This window comes from Ascaphus truei, chromosome 16 (assembly GCF_040206685.1).
Source record: "Ascaphus truei isolate aAscTru1 chromosome 16, aAscTru1.hap1, whole genome shotgun sequence".
NCBI lineage: Eukaryota > Metazoa > Chordata > Amphibia > Anura > Ascaphidae > Ascaphus > Ascaphus truei.
The window spans coordinates 41,343,089-41,362,859 of NC_134498.1; the positions used below are offsets into that span (position 1 = coordinate 41,343,089).

General features: G+C 42.4%; 1 protein-coding gene across 2 annotated transcripts in view; it reads left to right on the top strand.

Annotated features, from left to right (window-relative positions):
• AFF2 (ALF transcription elongation factor 2) overlaps nucleotides 1-19,771 on the top strand; it is a 376,659-nt gene that overhangs the window by 219,272 nt on the left and 137,616 nt on the right. For both annotated transcript variants that reach the window (XM_075573283.1, XM_075573284.1), the window contains one exon: nucleotides 17,144-17,188. In XM_075573283.1, the coding sequence (XP_075429398.1) occupies nucleotides 17,144-17,188 (45 nt within the window). The remainder of the gene's footprint in view (nucleotides 1-17,143; nucleotides 17,189-19,771) is intronic.

Sequence of the window (19,771 nt, forward strand, 5' to 3'; positions counted from 1 at the left end):
TCCCCTTTAATTTAGCTGACAAAACCAGGATTTCACTTACATTTGCACATACCCTGACTCATAATTACTCATTGTTTGCCTAATTCATACACCATTTTGTTTCAAAAGATATGGAATTGGTTAATATAAACCCTATTGAATCTTTAAGAAATGACTGGTTTTGATTCAAGAAGGTTATCATGGAAAAACTAGGGAATTTCTGTAATAATCATTGGGGTTCACAAATTTTTTCTCGCCACTATAACTATATATCATTATTTTTACTAAATAGTTTTCAAATTGCATGATTACCTATATAGGAAATAAAAAAAAAAGTATTATTTGTTGCATCAAATTTACATTTTTCCCATAAACGGAAACCTAATGACGAGTTTTGGCAAAAAAAAAAAAAATGAAGAAACAAAATGATTTTTAGGACGAACCCAAAACCTATTAACTGTTGAATGTCAAACACACCTGTTTTTATATTGTAGAAACCATCTAAATGTATTCCAAGCCAAAACCAAATCACATCCAACGTCTGCCCAGCAAGCTGAACAGTTTTGTGCATTGTTGTTGCCTATATTCCAATAAACACAAATGTTCATTTCTGTTTGAATGTGATTCTTGTATTTAGCACAAAAAAAAAGTAATCAGCATTGTTATTAAGGGGTATTTGTTTTACAAAGCTCTTATTTGGAGAGAATCACAATACCTTGGTACAATCTGACTTTCTCACTCTTCTCCTTATTCTTTTTTGTGCTTGGGTGGTCATATTTTGAAATGTCTCCAAGACCAGCTTTTCCGGCAGTCACGTTTCTCATCACATCTGAAGGATGTTGTGCTTTGCATGGTAATTAGGTCCCCTTTGTTTCATCTCATGTACTGCTCTCTGTTACTTCTTTTAGCATATTAACCACTGATGGCTAAAACTGAATTGAATACTAGTGTTAGTATGTTAAGAGTATATTGTTTGCAATTGGACCGATTTAGATTCACAGATTAGTGATTAGACTATTTTAGTTGTAAGCACTCATACATACTGTACGTGTATTGTATTTAGACACACGCCATGCATACATATATATATACATATATACACACACACACACACACACACACACACACACACACACACACATATATACACACACATATATACATACATACACACACACACACACACACACATATATATATATACACACACACACACACACACACACACACACACACACACACACACACACACACACACACACACATATATATACACACATATACATATACACATACACACACACACACACATATATATATATTTAAAGGTCAAAAAAGCAAGCACACCAAATGCTACAATAAATGTGCACTTTTTTTTATTAGCTTTCATTGGGAAGCCAAAACATTGAGCGGATGAAGACATTTATTGCACCATTTGGGGTGCCGGCTTTGTTGACCTTTCTACATAGTAAAAATTAGTACATTAGCAGCAGCAGCTCCAATCTTTTGGATCATGACTGTTTTATTGTGTGCCCTGACACCTGTGCTATGTATGTATATATCTATATATGTATAGGCGTGTGTATATATATATATATAACATTTCAATTAATTTCATATTTTGCCATAAGTATATTATGCTGCTTCCTAAATGTACTTTAAATAAATTATCACCAATATTTGCTAATACGTATTATTTTCCATTTTGTTGTGAACAATGTGTCATTTTATTTAAAATATACAGATCATCAATAATCTTTTGGTTGGGCAACAACATCAGATAGTTGAACCCTCCCGCTGATTTTTAGACCCCCTATAGTGGGAAGTCATACAATTCAGATCTTGCGCTGGGGCGCTGATATGTTACTGCATGGCAAAACGTGTGCTAGTATTCTGTAAGAGGTAATATATCAGCGGTGACAAACTGCAGTCCTCAAGGGCCACCAACAGGTCAGGTTTTAAGGATATCCCTGCTTCAGCACAGGTGGCTTAATCAACGACTGAGTCATCTAGTCATCTAGCAGGGATATCCTTAACACCTGACCTGTTGGTGGCCCTTGAGGACTGGAGTTGGCCACCCCTGTGTTAGGCTGAGGACCGCGGCCGCGTGCGCGCGGGCTACCAGCCCCTTACCTCAAGTCTGGTTGTCCCCGCTGCCTCCTTCCGATGTGGCTCACTACGCGCTGTGACGCGTCAGCCACCAGGGGATGCTAGAGGATTGCGATCCCAAGAGGTGATGCGTCACGTGGTTCGCTGGTGAGCCTATCAGCGACGGGGGCTGGAGCTGTCAGAGCTTCCCCCACCTCCAAAAGGTAGGGGGGGGGGAGTGTGTGTATGTATGTATTTGTATATGTGTGTTGTGTGTTGTGTGTGTAGGGGACAGACGGACCGGGGGGGGGGGAAGCAGCACGGAGAGCGAGCAGCAGAGGGTATGTGTGAAGGCTCGCTGCACCCTCCTACAGCCCAGGAGACGCCCGCTGCAGCCATCCGCTCAAACCACTCCCCCTGCCCCTCTCCTCCTCACTCTCCCCCCCTCTCCCCCACACTCTCCCCCCTCATCTCCCCCTCTCCACCTCCCCCCCCCACCCCCCGCCCCCGCTCCCGCTCCCTCTCCCTACGGACCGCAGATAGCGGTCAAGTGCCTCTCCACGCGCCGCCTGTATGCAGTGCGGGCGAGCGGTCTGAAGCAGCGGGGCCTCGGGCTTATCATGTTGGGACAAAATAATGGGGGCTTAATACTTTGGGGGAATGTTAGCGTTCCCATGTTTAGCCTTGGCATGTTTTGGAGCAACTAAAAAAATGCTCTGTGCTTTTATCACATTGACACACAGACTAGTAAATGCTGTCTTAATTGTATTTTGTGACATGTAAATGATAATGAACGTAGTGAGAACACGGCAGACTATTAATAAATCACACAGAAAATATATATATATATATATATATATATATATATATATATATATATATATATGTGTGTGTGTTTGTTTTCTTTTCTTTAAACAATTTCCCATCGTCAACATTGTATGTATTATATAAACTGTATAATTAACATACTCGTTTACTATTCATAGCAGAATTAGGGAATAGTGATATTAAGGAAATGATAATATATTGAATGTAATTATCATATAATGGCGCTACAGTGCACACTTATAGCTGCTACAAAAGGAAGCCCTATAGACCATCTCAGAAGTGACTAAATAAACTGTATAAAGTACCTAAGGATTTCCAACTATACATTTGTAATTGCTGCAGCAGGCCAACATAGAGAATACGCCCATAAAAAACACTCGTTTTTCCTTTAGTAAATCACCTAATGGATCAATTAGCATTCGCTCGAGCAACACAGGCAAATGGAAGAAAACTCATTAGAACAGGAGTGGCCAACTCCAGTCCTCAAGGGCCACCAAGAGGGTATGTTTGAAGGATATCCCTGCTTCAGCACAGGTGGCTGTATCAGTGGCTCACTGAGCCACTAATTGAGCCAACTGTGCTGAAGCAGGGTTATCCTTTAAACAAGCCCTCTTGATGGCCCGTGAGGTCTGGAGTTGGCCACCCCGACATTAGAAACACATGGTCATCTAGAAAATCGCCCTGCTTTTCAAGTACGTTGTCCGATTTTCACATTCTTAAGTAGTATCCCGCACCCAATCTGTTTCTGTTCTGTTCCAGTTGACTGTAGTATTTCAAGCATAAAGTCTGGGTGGCATTTTCACCAGCCGACTATTTCTTAGCCATGATACCACTAATGATATTGTACCATATGAAAACAAAGCGTACAAACATGTGTGTATTTAATTAACTTCCTTTTCAAAAGCATTTGTGCATTTTCTGGCAACTTTATTCCTGAAGTATTAGAATTATCTCCCAATTATAGACTCAATTCATTATATGAAGGAGTTTAAAGCTGGCTGTCACTAGCATTCCATGGCCTTTTTCCTGCCAGGAGTGTAAATGTTCTTCAAAATTATTAAGTGCACAATAAAACCTAATTGCTGTCATATTCGTCTGCTTTGCTCTGATTTTTTTTCCCCTCTCAAAACCAACACTTAAGGTTACGACTCCCTAATAAACTACTGAATAACACTATGCCATATACACTGGTAAGTAGGGAAGAGTAAAGATGGGCGAATGTCGAAATATTCGCCCCGCAAATATTTCGCCACATTTTTGTTAATATTCGCAGCGCCGGCAAATATGCACCTGCGAAGTTAAAAAAAAAATGTGTGCGGGTGTATGCCATTTTCCCGGTGGAGAGACAGGGGCGCTAAAAAGGAACACCTGGTAAATATGCTAATTTGGATATGCAAGTGCATTCAAATAAATTAGCATATCTCCCAGGTATCTCAGGTTTGCTCTGCTTTGTGCACAGGTGTCTCTCTCCATGTGTTGTCTAATGGTGTGTTTGAGGGGATATATGTAGCCCCCCCCCCCCCCCCGGAGGCTTCTCTCCACCACTTCACCCCTCCTTCCTTCCACCCCCCCCCCCTCCTTCCCAAACCCCCCCACCCCCTCCTTCCCAACCCCCCCTCCTTCCCACCCCCCCCCACACCCTCCTTCCCAAACCCCCCCCATCCCCTCCTTCCAAAAAAAACCCCATCCCCTCCTTCCCAAAACCCGACACCCACTCCTTCCCAACCCCCCCCCCCCACCCCCTCCTTCCCAAAAAAACCCACTTCCCTCACCCCTCCACCCCCCCCACCCCCTCCTTCCCTCTACCCCCTCCTTCCCTCCTCCTCCCTCCACCCCCCACCCCCTCCTTCCCTCCACCCCCCACCCGCTCCTTCCCTCCACCCCCCACCCCCTCCTTCCCTCCACCCCCTCACCCCCTCCTTCCCTCCACCCCCTCACCCCCTCCTTCCCTCCACCCCCTCACCCCCTCCTTCCCTCCACCCCCTCACCCCCTCCTTCCCTCCACCCCCTCACCCCCTCCTTCCCTCCACTGAGGAGAGGCTCAGTGAGTAAAGACACTGACCGATAACAAAGACAGGGCAACCTGGTTCAAATCCTGATGTCAGCTCCTTGTCACCTTGGGCAAGTCACTTTATCTCACTGTGCCTCAGGTACCAAAAACATAGACTGTAAGCGCATCTGGTCAGGTACTGTGTCTGTAACAATCCCTGTGTGCTATTGTGCTTTGAGTCCCATTGGGATAAATGCGCTATATGAAATAAAGTTATTGTTATTAAAATGATTACGAATTAAACTGATAGAGGATTCTGGGGGATGAGGGTTGCTTTGCCGCTACAAAAGCATGTACTTAAAAATGCAATAATACAACTTCTGGATTGATTAGCTGTATTTGGACCACAAATATGACTGCTCCTTTGTTTTATGTATGTGTAATGGTCTCTTCTAGCACAATAACATTTATTTTGACTTGAAAGGATTTATAAAGTCCATGTGTCTTTAGCACAAATCCATATTTTGCTCTTTTGGCATCATTTAGAATAAATGAATGTGCTTCAGGGCAGCCAACACTGCTACAGGGAATTAGCCTTAAGTGTCCCAGTCTCTCAATATATCAGTTTCTCTTCCCTGTCTTTTTCTCAAGTTGTTCTGCAGCACGTCAACATCTTAAGGTAAAGAGAGGCCAAACCCTGTGCCTGGAGAGAGCAGCAGTCAAAGAAAGTAAATTAATGAAAGCCGGCATCAGCTGAGATCTTTAACCATAAAGAATGTTCACTGCCAGCATTTGAAACCATTGCAATTGATTTCAGTTGGAAACCAGAATCTGACTTTGTGCCCTGGGCTGCCAAGAGAACTTTGGCAGAAAATGCTAAAGTACGCTGATCTTTGAATTATAATTTCAAGGACTGTGTAGTGATTCGGATTAATGCTTTAGCACTGCATTTCAGAGCCTTTGTGATGCATCGAGAGAGATAAAATATGTCTAGTCTGACAGCTCCAAAGGTCACTGGTAAAAGAAAATCAGTTGTCTGTATGCAGTGATAAAGCTTGTATAGTAAGGAAAACTAAAACTATGTTTCTGAGTGTGTATATATATCCAGCACAGATGTGTACATATATAAATACACACACAATATATATATATATATATATATATATATATATATTATATATATATATATATATATATATATATATATATATATATATATAAGCAATACGATACCGTTTGGAAACGAAATCAGCAGGCAGCACTCCAGAATTGAACAAACAAGTGTATTGAAAAAATAAACACAAAACCAACATTTCGGTCCACGAAATGGACCTTTGTCAAGGTGGTGCAGTACTTGTACCATTCGTGGACCGAAACGTTGGTTTTGTGTTTATTTTTTCAATACACTTGTTTGTTCAATTCTGGAGTGCTGCCTGCTGATTTCGTTTCCAAACGGTATCGTATTGCTTATTCTTCATTATAGGATATGCACCCACATCGGAGTGCTTTTTGTTCTTTTTCTATGTTATATATATATATATATAGATACTGTGTGCTCATTTGCATGTCATTTCCCAGAATCCCTTGCTGCAGTGGAAGTGCTGTATGCTGGGTGATAATGGGGAAAGGCGGGGTTGCAGACCTGCCTAAGACATGCAGATGAGCATACAGCTATATTTGCATATTTGCTTTCCTGTGGAGGGTTTTTGTCACTTTTTTTACTCACCATAACTTAACTCAGTATTATGGTTTGGCCTATCCCATAAGCCTCTCTTGCATCCCAGTAAAATCAACCCCACACTGATGAGACCCATCAAGGTTGAAACAGCTGTCTGTGGGTGGTTTTCTGGGTATGCACCTTAACCCTGGCTGTGCTCAAAGCTGTGACCATGCAGCAAGCTTAAGCCTATAGGGAACCATGTTAAAAATGGTTATTGAGGCAAAAAGTGACACTGTGTGCTCATTTGCATGTCATTTCCCAGAATCCCTTGCTGCAGTGGAAGTGCTGTATGCTGGGTGATAATGGGGAAAGGCGGGGTTGCAGACCTGCCTAAGACATGCAGATGAGCATACAGCTATATTTGCATATTTGCTTTCCTGTGGAGGGTTTTTGTCACTTTTTTTACTCACCATAACTTAACTCAGTATTATGGTTTGGCCTATCCCATAAGCCTCTCTTGCATCCCAGTAAAATCAACCCCACACTGATGAGACCCATCAAGGTTGAAACAGCTGTCTGTGGGTGGTTTTCTGGGTATGCACCTTAACCCTGGCTGTGCTCAAAGCTGTGACCATGCAGCAAGCTTAAGCCTATAGGGAACCATGTTAAAAATGGTTATTGAGGCAAAAAGTGACACTGTGTGCTCATTTGCATGTCATTTCCCAGAATCCCTTGCTGCAGTGGAAGTGCTGTATGCTGGGTGATAATTGGGAAAGGCGGGGTTGCAGACCTGCCTAAGACATGCAGATGAGCATACAGCTATATTTGCATATATAGATATATATATAGATATATAGATATATATAATACAAATATAGGATAAGTATCTGTCATCTACATTTAGCATAGGTTGAACTGGATGGACGTACAGCTGAACCACGTTATGACACGGGCTCGGTGTCCACATAATTAGACCGCGTTATAACCGGGATCGCAAAATGGCCACCGCACAAGGACTTACCCGGCATCTGAAGCTCTCTCCTCTCTCCCTGCGTCCACGTACATGGCGCACCTCTCCAAGGTTTTTTTTTTTAAACATTCAATGCTTTATTGCTAACGGATACTATACCTGCTACACCATGGGATTGATGTGATGTAATTAACTCTATTATCAAATGTAACTTCTACTGCATAGTACTGAAAGGCAGTACAGTGCAGTAGAAGTTAAGTTTGATAATAGAGTAAATTACATCACCCCAATCCTATGGAGTAGCAATTAGATAATTTCTACCAGTATATGAAGGGTTGGTGTGTGTGTGTGCGCGTGTGTGCGTGTGTGTGTGCGTGTGTATGTGTGTGTACCTAGCCTGAGGAAGCAGCGGAGAGCTGCAGATGCTGAGTAAAGTCCTAGCACGGTGGCCATTTCGCTTAAAAAAAGAAGAAGAAAAAACTTGGAGATGTTTTTAAATCGGGAGCCAAGCTTAGATCGCGTTATGAGCGGATCGCGCTATAACGGGGTTGAGCTGTTTGTCTATTTTCAACCTATATATATATATATATATATATATATATTACATAGACACGTATATATCACTAGCCCTGTTGCCCCATGGAGTTTATAGCATAAAAATATATTATACTATTAATTAACTTAAAACTTACAAGAACTGAAATATGTGCTTGCTACATCAATTTAAAACATACTCTGTGTGACTAATGCATCTTCGCTGATGGCAGATATAATAAAATATCTTTAACCTTTTGACTGCCGTTTTCTTATATATTGCGTACATTTGCAACTCAGGCCCAGGAACCTGAGTGAGGTCACATAACGTCACGCTAACACCAATGGCATTTTTTTTGCGTTATCTATAAAAGCTGTTAGAGATAATGAAATGCTAACTAAATGCAAATGAGATGTTATAACATTGATTATACACCAAAGTCTACTAAGGTTAACATGAGGATTTCATGTTACATTAGCTGTTCCTAAACTTGGCGTGAGTCACATCCAGACACTGAAATAGGGCTATTGAGTTAAAGACCTACCTGTTTTTCAGGGTCTGGATCTGGGCAATGCTAAGAGCTACTTAAAGGAGCAATCAAAGCAGGCAAATTTGTTTGCGATCATTTTTAATAACATAGGGTTGGAGCAGGGGGTCTCTGGACTCATGTTTTTACATATAATTGGCTTTTTTGGATAACTTCTATTCCGGTTTTAGGTAGAATCATGTTATGAGCCCTGATCTAACAGACCCTCCGTGTATCAAGGCCTCAGAGTTTGTCCTATATCAGTACAGATGTTGTCTGCCTAAATACTGTAGGAGCTATTTCTTGTTTGCATTTTTCAGCATATATTCATGGTGACCATATTGCAGAGCCTTACATAGCGGTGCACACTGTGTATTGTAAAGATTAATTGGCATTCTGTTAGGCATCATAAACCACAGTTTGCTGTGTGTTATCCTCAATTTTCCATTTACAGCGTAATATAAGCACAGTTTACGTACTTTGAGGGCAAATAATGGAAGCTACATGGATTTTTATGAAGTGCCCAATGTTTAGTATGCTCTCCATGCTTTTATGTTGACATCTTTAATGTAAAGTGACATATTTCAGTTCATCAAATAGATGTAATGCAGAATATAATGTGGTTTGTCATTGGAAACAATAATGGTTGGTCCTGCACTTGTTTTATTGTTGGCTGGCCATATTCACTCACATAAATCATATATGTCAAATAAAAGGATACTTGTTATGTGTCTTAGTAAGTAACAGTTTAGTTACAATCTAGAGCTGAATTGACTGAATTAGAAACAAAAGAAGGGTTTGATCACAAAGAGACAGTGTAACCAATTGTTGTGGATGAATATAGAATATCTAAGACTAACTGCAAGGGAACAGGAAGACGCATCAGACGACACTTATGGACTGGGAACTCAGAGCATGATTTACAAGAATGGGAAATGGACAATGTTACTGAAGTATTAAGTGATATGAGTTTTATTCTTTGATCTATATTCCTTTTGAAATGTATGTTTAGCTTGACAGTAAGTAGGTGAACTTTGCTTTTGTATCAATTGTTATGTATATATATATAGATATATATAAAGAAATTATACACACTGTGTCTCTGTAGCTTATTATTAGGCTAAAGCAGGGATTCTCAACTCCAGTCTTCAAGACCCCCCGAAAGCGTCAGGTTTTAAAGATATCCCAGCTTCAGCACAGGTGGCTCAATCGGTCCCAGCTTCAGCACAGGTGGCTCAATTGGTCCCAGCTTCAGCACAGGTGGGACAATCGATCCCAACTTCAGCACAGGTGGCTCATGCAGTCTCAGCTTCAGCACAGGTGGCTCAATTAGTCCCTGCTTCAGCACAGGTGGCTCAATCAGTCCCTACTTCAGCACAGGTGGCTCAACCAGAGGCTCAGTCTTCTGTTGGGGGGTCTTGAGAACTGGAGTTAAGAACCCTGGGCTAAAGTGTATAATTTTGGAGGTGTGAGTACTCTCCTTTCTTGGCAACCAGTAAACACTTCCTTGCCCTGTCCATACTATGCATGTATTGGATTCTCCCTCTTCTTTGCTTTCTCAGGCCCTTACATTGCAGACAAGTTACTTAGGCAAAGTGCTAATCTCTGGTCTGCAGTGGCATAGCTAAATATGCGGGTACTCCCTGGGCAAAATTTTGCTTATTTGCCAGTTTGCATGAGTGATTGGCATACCGGCTGCTCGTGCGCATGCGCGATCTGTATACCTGCTGCTCGTGCTCATGCGAGGTCGGCATACATGCTGCTCGTGCGCATGCGCGATCGGCATACCGGCTGCTCATGCACGTGCGTGATCAGAATACCGGCTGAACGTGCGTGATCAGAATACCGGCTGCACGTGCACAATCGGCATACCGGCTGCACGTGCACAATCGGCATACCGGCTGCTCGTGCGCGATCGGCTTAACGGCTGCTTGTGCGCGATCGGCATACCGGCTTTGTGCATATCGGCATACATGCTTGTGTGCATACGCGATCGGCATACCGGCTGCTCGTGCGTATGCGCGGTTGGCTATTTTGGACTGCGCATGCGCAACCAGCATTTGACAAGCGGGCCCCCAAGAGCGCCGGCCCTCGGCTTTGCCCGGGCTATAGCTATGCCCCTGCTGGTCCGTCATGTCCACCTTTAGTACTATACACCCACATACAGATAATTATTTTAACCTCACAGTAGTATTTTTGTTCTCATAGAGAAATCATATATAAAAAAAAATATATATATATATATATATATATATATATATATATATATATATAAATAAATGTAATTGTGAGCAAATGAGTGTATTTTACATCATTTGGGTAGTCGGCCTGGTAAAGAAAACATTCCGTTCAAATCATAATGGTAAATTTCATTGTGAGGCAGAAGATGATTGGGTGACTTGTAACTAGTTCACATTAGGAGCTATAATGGATTTATAATTCTCATCACAGACGCCTGGATATTTTAACTTTGGTATAACTTCTTATTAATTTAAGGAAAACCCTTTATTTGTGTTTTTTTTTTTTGTTTTAGTGGGTTTTTTTCTTTTTCTTGCTGGTTTAGTTTGCTTTCTCATTAGACCTTGGACAGCGCTACTGGAAATGCACAATTAATTAAGGAGGTTTTAAGAGCCCAGAGAAAATGAGTTATTTTCAACTGTCATTTCTTTCCAGCAAGTAGTATATCCAGTTTCAGACTTAAAATAATGTAGAATTAGAATGTAATATAATAAAATAATCTAAATGGCAAAAATGACATAATTAGATTGCAAAGTATGCGTAACTAATTTAAAACAGCTACCTTGATGCTAAAAGGTAACTTGTACTAAATGGGATTCCCCTAAACCAGGGGTACGCAAACTGGGGGGGGCGTGAGATTCTCTGCGGGGGAGGCGGCGAAGGCCTCTGTAACTTCACCTGTAACCTTGTCTCAGACGGCTTATGGACGTGAAATGAAATGGCTGTGGGGTCACGTGAAGCCGCATTGCCATGGCAACGTGACGTCAGAACGCCAGAGTCAAGGTTAGTTGGGGGGTGGGTGCTCGAGGAGGGGGGAGAACCAGCAGGGGGGCGCAGGACAAAAATATTGTGCACCCCTGCCCACAAAATAAGTGCATACAAATGTGACCAAACTCTCCACTGAAGTGTGTACAGCAAATAAAAATATCACTTGTGAGCACATTTCTAATGGGGGAAAACCTCAGATGCCCGCTAGTTTTTGAACGTTCCGTTATCTCAATTTAACAACGGGCTGTCACGGCGTCATGTTCCCATGACAACGGGACATGATGTGACGCCTTGGCACCATAAGGCGTCCCATTGTCATGGCAACATGGCGGCATGTTGACTGGACCTTGCTGGGGGAGATGCCGCTGCCGGAGAAGGTAAGAGAAGTAAATATATCAATTAAATAATTAAAAATGTTTAATCGAATTGCAAAAAGTCTCTGGGTTAGCTTTCAATAGAAGATGGATCCACCCATCAGACAGGTCTGCAACTCTGCCTTTGCCTATTATCTGTTAGCATACTAGCTGCAGAAGAACTAGACGTTCAATTGATTTTACATGCGACCAGCTAGCCTTTATTTGTAATTTAGGAAGTGGATGATAACGGAGGTATATCTTCCGTACATGATAGATCAAAAACAACATCTTTCAACGTGCTTTGGTATTTGCTGGATACACAATCCTTCCTTTATATACAGTGGCTTCCTTAGTATAGCCTTCCTTCTGTACAGGTAATAACAGAACATCCACTATTAATAGTCTCCTGTCTTTTGATGGTTAAAGGATCCGATGGAGAACACCTTTCGGAGATGACAGTGATCCGTTCAAACGAAAACGCAACAACCGAACCACTTAATGTAATACGTTTACAATGCTGTGTCATTTTTAGAAACCTACAGTGTAGGCCAGTGGGTAGCCACTCCATTCCTCAAGGGCCACCAACATGTCAGGTTTTCTGGATATCCCTGCTTCAGCACAGATGGTGACTGAGCCACTGATTGAGCCACCGCTGCTGAAGCAGGGATACCCTTAACTTGACCTGTTGGTGGCCCTTGAGGACAGGAGTTGGCCGCCTCTGGTATAGGCCATTACCAACTAACTTTTTTGCGGGGGGTTTGAATATCCAAATACTGTATGCTGGATATCATTTAACGTGAGTGAAGCCATACAAGGTTTAATGATATGTCTTCAAATAATGATATGTCTTCCTAGCATAAAGGTTAACAATCATTTAAAAATCTAATTTTCTCTAGAGTTGCAGGTCAGGTATGTTATTGTAGAATACAATATCTTTCGAATATGATTAAGTACAGCACATTGAAAAAAATTCAACGCGCAGGGCGTAATTCTGTAGTAAAGTGAATGGCAGTGATTGATATAGGATGAATATCTGTAATAAACATTTTTAAAACTCCTGTTTGTGTACAGGATATATATATATAATCTAAAAGTCAAAAATTGTTTGTTTGTGGCATAATAACATGCCCTCTCATTGGCCACTGGACACACCTCTCGCTCTCACGCTATCCCATTGGCTGACTGCGGGGCGGGGTGACGGCTTCTTCAAATCGGTGAAGGTACTTTCCCCACTCAGTCGGCATCAGGTGAAACGGGAGCGCCGGGTACCGGCAATGCGTGTGGCCAGCGTGACCAAGCGCCTGAGCATGCGCGGTGCTTAGACGCAAGCAAATGTGCCGCCCGCAAGCGCGTCATGTGAGTGGTTCGCCCAATGAGGGCGAACCAGCTCCATTACGTCGTGGCTGCGCCCCCAGACGAGCGCGCACCTAATCAGCCTCAAATCACCCGGCCGAGAAGGGCGCAGCGCACGAGAGCCAGCGCGCCCGCTCCCTGCCTGGCGCAGCCTCACAGGTGAGCAGCACTGCACCTGGTAACCAGAACCGAATCTCCCTTAGGGTGGGGGGGGAAAGGGGTTACACATTTTATATATATTATTGTTCTTGGTAGGGGAGGAGCCTTCCTATCACCAGAGGGTCACTTACTTGAGTAGCATTTGTTCTTCTTGTTTCTGCAATTAACAATCCAGCTAAAAATGAACGTGCAGCATTATCTGCTCGTCCAGCTAAAAAAATAAATAAATAAATGTTTTTCTAGTGGTCAAAACCACGATTTTCTTAATCTGTAGCGTCTGAGGTTACCATGGTAACCTTGAGATTGCACTGGACTTTGGGGAAAGCTTCATTTTAACCTCCCGGACAAGTCATATTTCAAATGTCTTTATCTCATGAACGAAGTATCCGATTTATAAAATTAAAACAGTGTTGTAAAGGGCAGGAAGAGACACCTTTATAATCATGCAAAGCTTTTCCTGGAGGGAGGCACACACATCTTTATTGATTTCCTTTTCTTCCTAGATTGACTTATTGACCGTGTCTATGTTACATGAACCCTTTTAATGCCAAATGGGTAAAGTACCCGGGCGAGCTTTAGTTCAGCTTCTTGAAGATATACCATTGTTGGCTCGCTGTGTATTTAAGACCCCACTTGGCACAGGGTATTATATAGAGGTGGGTAAAATGCTCAGAAGCTGTGGATTTTGGGAGTAGGGGAGAGAGAGAGGAGGAGGGGGGAGAGGAGAGGAGGAGGAGGGGGGAGATGGGAGGAGGGGGAGAGAGAGAGAGAGAGAGGAGGAGGGGTGGAGAGAGAGGAGGGGGGAAGAGAGAGGAGGAGGGGGGAGAGGAGGGGGAAGAAAGGAGGAGGAGGGGGGAGGAGGAGAGAGGAGGGGGACAGAGAGAGGAGGAGGGGGAGAGAGAATGAGGGGGGAGATAGGAGGAGGGGGGAGAGAGAGGAAGGGGAGAGAGAACAGGGGGGAGAGAGGAGGAGGGGGGAGAGAGAGGAGGAGGAGGAGGAGAGAGATTAGGAGGAGGGGGGAGAGAGAGGAGGAGAAGGGGGGAGAGAGAGGAGGAGAGGGGGGGAGAGAGAGGAGGAGAGGGGGGAGAGAGAGGAGGGGGAAGAAAGGGTGGGGGGGTGGAGGGTGAGAGGGGAGGAGAGACCCTGAAACCTCCCTCCAGATAACGTAGGGAGAGTCCCCTGGGGTCTCACACCGGAGGTACCTGGGAGGTATGCTATCCAGTGGGAATTTCCCCCATCTCTAGTACTATATATAACATGTTTTTATTTTAACATTAAATAGCTAATATAACATTGTGCATTGGCCTGCTTTGAATAGAAGGAAGGGACCCTCTGACCTTTTATTTGGTTACAGGCTCTGTTTTAAAGCAAACATGAGCTTGTTTGATGCAAAGGAGTTTTGCCAGATTACAATGAGATTGCATGATGAGTTCATTGTTCCATGTAACTGTACTGATTTTTTTTTTTTTTTGGATTGAAGTTATATTACCTCAGGACTTGTCTGCAGCTCATGTAATATTAACTGCTCTTCAATCATTCTTTCATGAATACAGTGCAAAATAAGAAAAAGACAAAACATAGGGAAAAAAAGAGAAACATGACGCCAGACTGTGAAGTGTGTTCACTGTTTCAAAGCCTTCTTCAAATCTGTCCTCTCTGTGAAGAAAAACATTGATCCTACACAAAGGCAAAAACGTACATACAGAGACTGTGCTAAAATGTGTCTTTATCTCCATTACAGCTGATTGATTTAACTCTGTATTTATTTTAACCCTGTCAGTCATGGAGGTCTTTTAAAACTTTATGCAGACGAATCATTGGAATTTCTTTCCATGTTGAAGTCTCTTTTCTTTTTTTTATCTGCGCGGATGTAAAACATTTCAGACAAGTAGGGTTGCCGGGTGTCCAGTGTTGTACCGGACTGTCCCGTATTTGGACACTGTCCAGTAAAAAAAAATGAGAGGTAATACTGGACATGTGTGTGTATACCGGTGTAACCTCTCTGAACATAGTGACCTGACCGGCTTGGGGGGCCGCGGGATTTCTCTGAGCATGGAGCTTCCCCCATCCTGATTGGCTGCTGCTGGGTAATGCAGCCAATCAGGAGGAGGTGTCAGGAGCCTTGGGGTGGGGTAATAGAGGTAATAGCGGACAAGCATTACCCCACATTTTTTACTGGACAGTGTCCAAATACAGGACAGCGTGTCAATACTGGACAGTCCGGTTCAATACTGGACACCTGACAACCCTATCTCAGATATGGGTGTTAAAAAATGTTTAAACCTGTGAACATGTCACTGCCATTAGTACACTGTGTTCCTACAAGGGATGAGCCCCTTTAAGAAGAAATATTAAATGAGCAGGTTTTTTTGCAGTGCAGCCAGGGCCTACCTATCTCTGAAAGCCAAGACAAAGTTATTTATTAAGAGGCTCATGAACTTGCACCTAATTTATTAAGTATTCATATTAAAGCAGCAACATTACAATACCCTTTTTTCTTATTTGTATATGCAAACATGTGACAATGTATAATTCTACATTATTACCTAAGCTGGCAATCGTTTGGTGCTCCTGTTATACATCTGTAAAAATTCGGATTGTGTGCCTAACATAATGGCCTCCTTCTAACTTTGTGCTGCTGTTTGTGAAATGCTGTGGCTGATATGTAACATTATATTACTAAGTGCAACACATTATTGTTGCAGCTTTCAGAGCAGTAGGCAGTCGGCTGTTTGGAACACCGCTGTTTATGATACTTTGTTGCCAAAGAGCAGAGCTCAAAAAGGTGTGTTTCAAAAGAGGAAGAGGATATGACTTTGTAAATGGTTGCTGTAGCAACCAAAAAATGGTCAGTACAGTAAAAAACCATTAAAAATGGCATTAGAAGTTAAAAAAAATGCAGACTATTATCTATAACTACAGAACTAATTTAAGCATTGTCCCAGCAAAGTGCAAATGACAGAAATACCATTAGAAGTTTGCAGTTGACATACAAAATATAAACTTCACAAATTCTGCGAGACTTTTTCTGTTAGCACATCTTTTCCGCAATTGTGAATCGTTTCCTCGATTTTCTTGCCCATGCACTTATTTTTTTTTTGCCTATTCTGTATAATGCTTTTACCCCCAAAAATCCTATGCACTAATCCTTGACTTGTGGGATTGCTTACCAGGGTCCTAGTTCCGTAAATTGCTTCATCCGGCATGTTAAAGCAGCAGTCCAAGTTGCATTCCCCCCCTCCCTTTAATATGTGCATCAATACATTCCACACAATGATAAGTAATTAGCTAAGTTGCTGGTCGATCCATTCTCCGGCTCGGGGCTTCTGTCAGTGCAGCAGAAGAGGACCAAAGATGCAGAGTTCTGTGGGGAAGATCATGTGACCAGGCAGTCACTAGATACAATTGGTGCACTGCTAGAGAGAGGGCAGGGCTCAAAAAGGGGTGTGCCAGAGCCTGTTGCAGAAGAGGAAGGGGGTGTGACTTTCTAAATGGTTGCTATAGAAACAAAAAATGTGGGTTTTTTTCTCATAGTACCTGTACAGAACTTATTATTTTAAAAAAAAAAACACACATGTAGGATATTGCTCTGTCTGCAGCTTTAAGTAATTAAGTATTATTTAGCTACAGAAATAGTGCTGTTGGCATATTTGCATCAATTAATTTTATGAAAAATATTTCTTTCTCACCTAGGTCAGTCTTCCAAATGATCCCAGCTGTGTTGAAGAAATCTTACGGGTGAGTATAACACTTTGTAGTGATTGATTACTGTCTGGTTACCAAAAAAAAAACCTGGTTTCATATGGATTCTGTGCCCAAAATTGTGGGGGGAAAAAAGACTATTTAAATGATTTACACAGGTTTACAGTACTGTTTTTTTGACAATATTTATAAGAATGGCTAAAAAACATCAATATAACACAAAAAGCCCTGGGTATGAGAACCCAAAATTCAATATATCAGAAGCAACTGACTACAGCTGAAGAATTATTTGTACTGTTGCTTTTCTACTTTATTTTTCAAGGATCCTTCACCCTCATCTTGGTGTTAAATACTAGGGTGTTTTTAAATGAAGGAAAACCATTATACTTGTGGACAAAGCACCAATGGATACAAATGTTTTTTCTTCCCTAAGGAGCACAGTAGATAAGTATGTATAACTTTATTTAAATAGCGCCATCTATGTACATAGCGCTTCACAGCAGTAATACACATGGCATAATAAGGCCAGGTCCCCGCTGGCTACTGCAGCGCCCGCTGTGGCAGACGCTGCAGGGACAAGAGCCACCCCACAATGGGGTCGGGCCCGCTGCGAGGGGGGGGGGGCGCTGCGCTGTGCCAACAGTTTCTCCTGCTCTCAAGAGAATTGAGATCAGGACTCGCGACGGAGCACTAGGCCACACCCCCCGGCGGTTCAGCCAATGAGGGCGAACCCGCCGGGTGATGTCACAGCCGCACCCCCGTCACTACCCCATCACGCCCCCCTCCCCCCACCCCCTGTATTTCCCCCTGCAGCTCTCTGCAGAATGGGGGACTCGGCTGCACGTACCGCCAGCCTCGCAGGCGCGCGTGCAACGCAGGCAGTGGGGCCATAGCCTAAAATAACACATAATGGGAACAAGCGCTTGAGACATAAAAGTAACATTAGGAAAAAGGAGTCCCTGCCTTAAAGAGCTTACAATCTAAGTGATGAATGTGTTGAACTACGAGCCGTGAACTCTTTGCGGTACTTGAACAGAAATCGATTTGCAGATGGATAGTAACAAATTTAGGGGAATGACCCTGAATGACCCTCCTACTGCCGCCGTTCTTACTTTGCTCCCCACTTTCTGCGAATGTCATTACATCCGCCCACGAATGTTTTATACAGTTAATGCGCCCAGAAGTTACAGACCCTGAAATATGGGTTTTGGGGAGAGGGAGTGTGTCAATAAAATGATATATCGATGTATTTTGCACCGTGTGCATCAGCGTGCAATTGTGGGAGTGGGTAAAAGTTAGGGCGGACATATTCATGTCAAATGACGATGGGATGTGCTCAGGAGTGACGTTTTTATTTGCTGTCCACTGGACGGTGGAGGGTTTTCTGTCACTTTTTACCCACCATAACTTATTTAATGCATGGTTAAAACCTATCCCAGCCTCACATTGCAAGTATAACCATCCTCACACTGATGAGACCCAAAAGGTCAACAACGACCATCTGTGAGTAGGGTTAATGGCTCTGCTCTTCTCTAACCCAGGCTGTGCTGAAAAGCTCTGTAATACGGCATGCATAAGCTTTTAGGGCTCCATGTTAAAATGTAATGGAAGCAAAAGGTGAAAGTGTGTGCTCATTTGCATGTCATTACCCAGAATCCCTAACTGCAGTGGAAACATAGTATGCGAAGAGATAATGGGGAAAAGGAGGGTTGCAGACCTGTGTGAGACATGTGAATGTGCTCACACGTGTGATTTTAATTTTCTGTTGGAATATATCAGATTCTGCACCCCTGCTCCTGTTCTCTGCCTTTTCTTAGCATCTACAAACTCTGCCAATTCCGATTTGACTTGTCCGCCTCTGACCTGCACACAATGGATCCCAATTAATTCACTAGGTTTTTTTCCTGGGTGTCTAGACACCGTTTTTAAGATTGATACACATGCTTTTTGTTTTGTAATTCATTCCCAGTTATATGTACCTGTAACATTGGGCACATGTAACATCTGAGGTACTGAAATGAGCTCTCGTGCCAGCGATTCATTGTATTTGCATTGTATATTCTATAATACTGTATAATCTGGCATCCTCCAGTAAACCAAGTTAAGGCGCAATTATCCGATAATTTAACTAGGTACTTTGATGTGTAAATAATTCAGACAAGTGGAACATTAATTAATTATTGTTTTATTTACAAATTGAAAAGAGCTTACTATTTTACTACTGCTATTATTGTAAGTGCATTTCTTTGTGCCTTTTTAATTTCAAATTAATTCTAAAGTGCCAATGCCACTGATTGAATACAGCAAAACATGTGAAGATGTACTTTGTCAGGTTAAATGTGAGAATAATTGGGTGTATTTGTAGTAAAAATGGGGGAAACATTTCCTGATTATTAATAGAATTGCGAGGGAAAAAGTTATCCCATAGGGGATTTATAAGATGCAATCATTCTTAAAATTCCTTTATCAATTTTCAGTGAAATACACTGAAAAGCTGATTGGGAATGGAGATGGGTGAAATTTCTGCTTAAATCCGAATCCTAAGTGGATTGGCCAGTTCCTTCTGTCCACGGATTTCCGCAAATTAGTCTCAAAAAGGCAGATTTAGTTTTTTTTTTC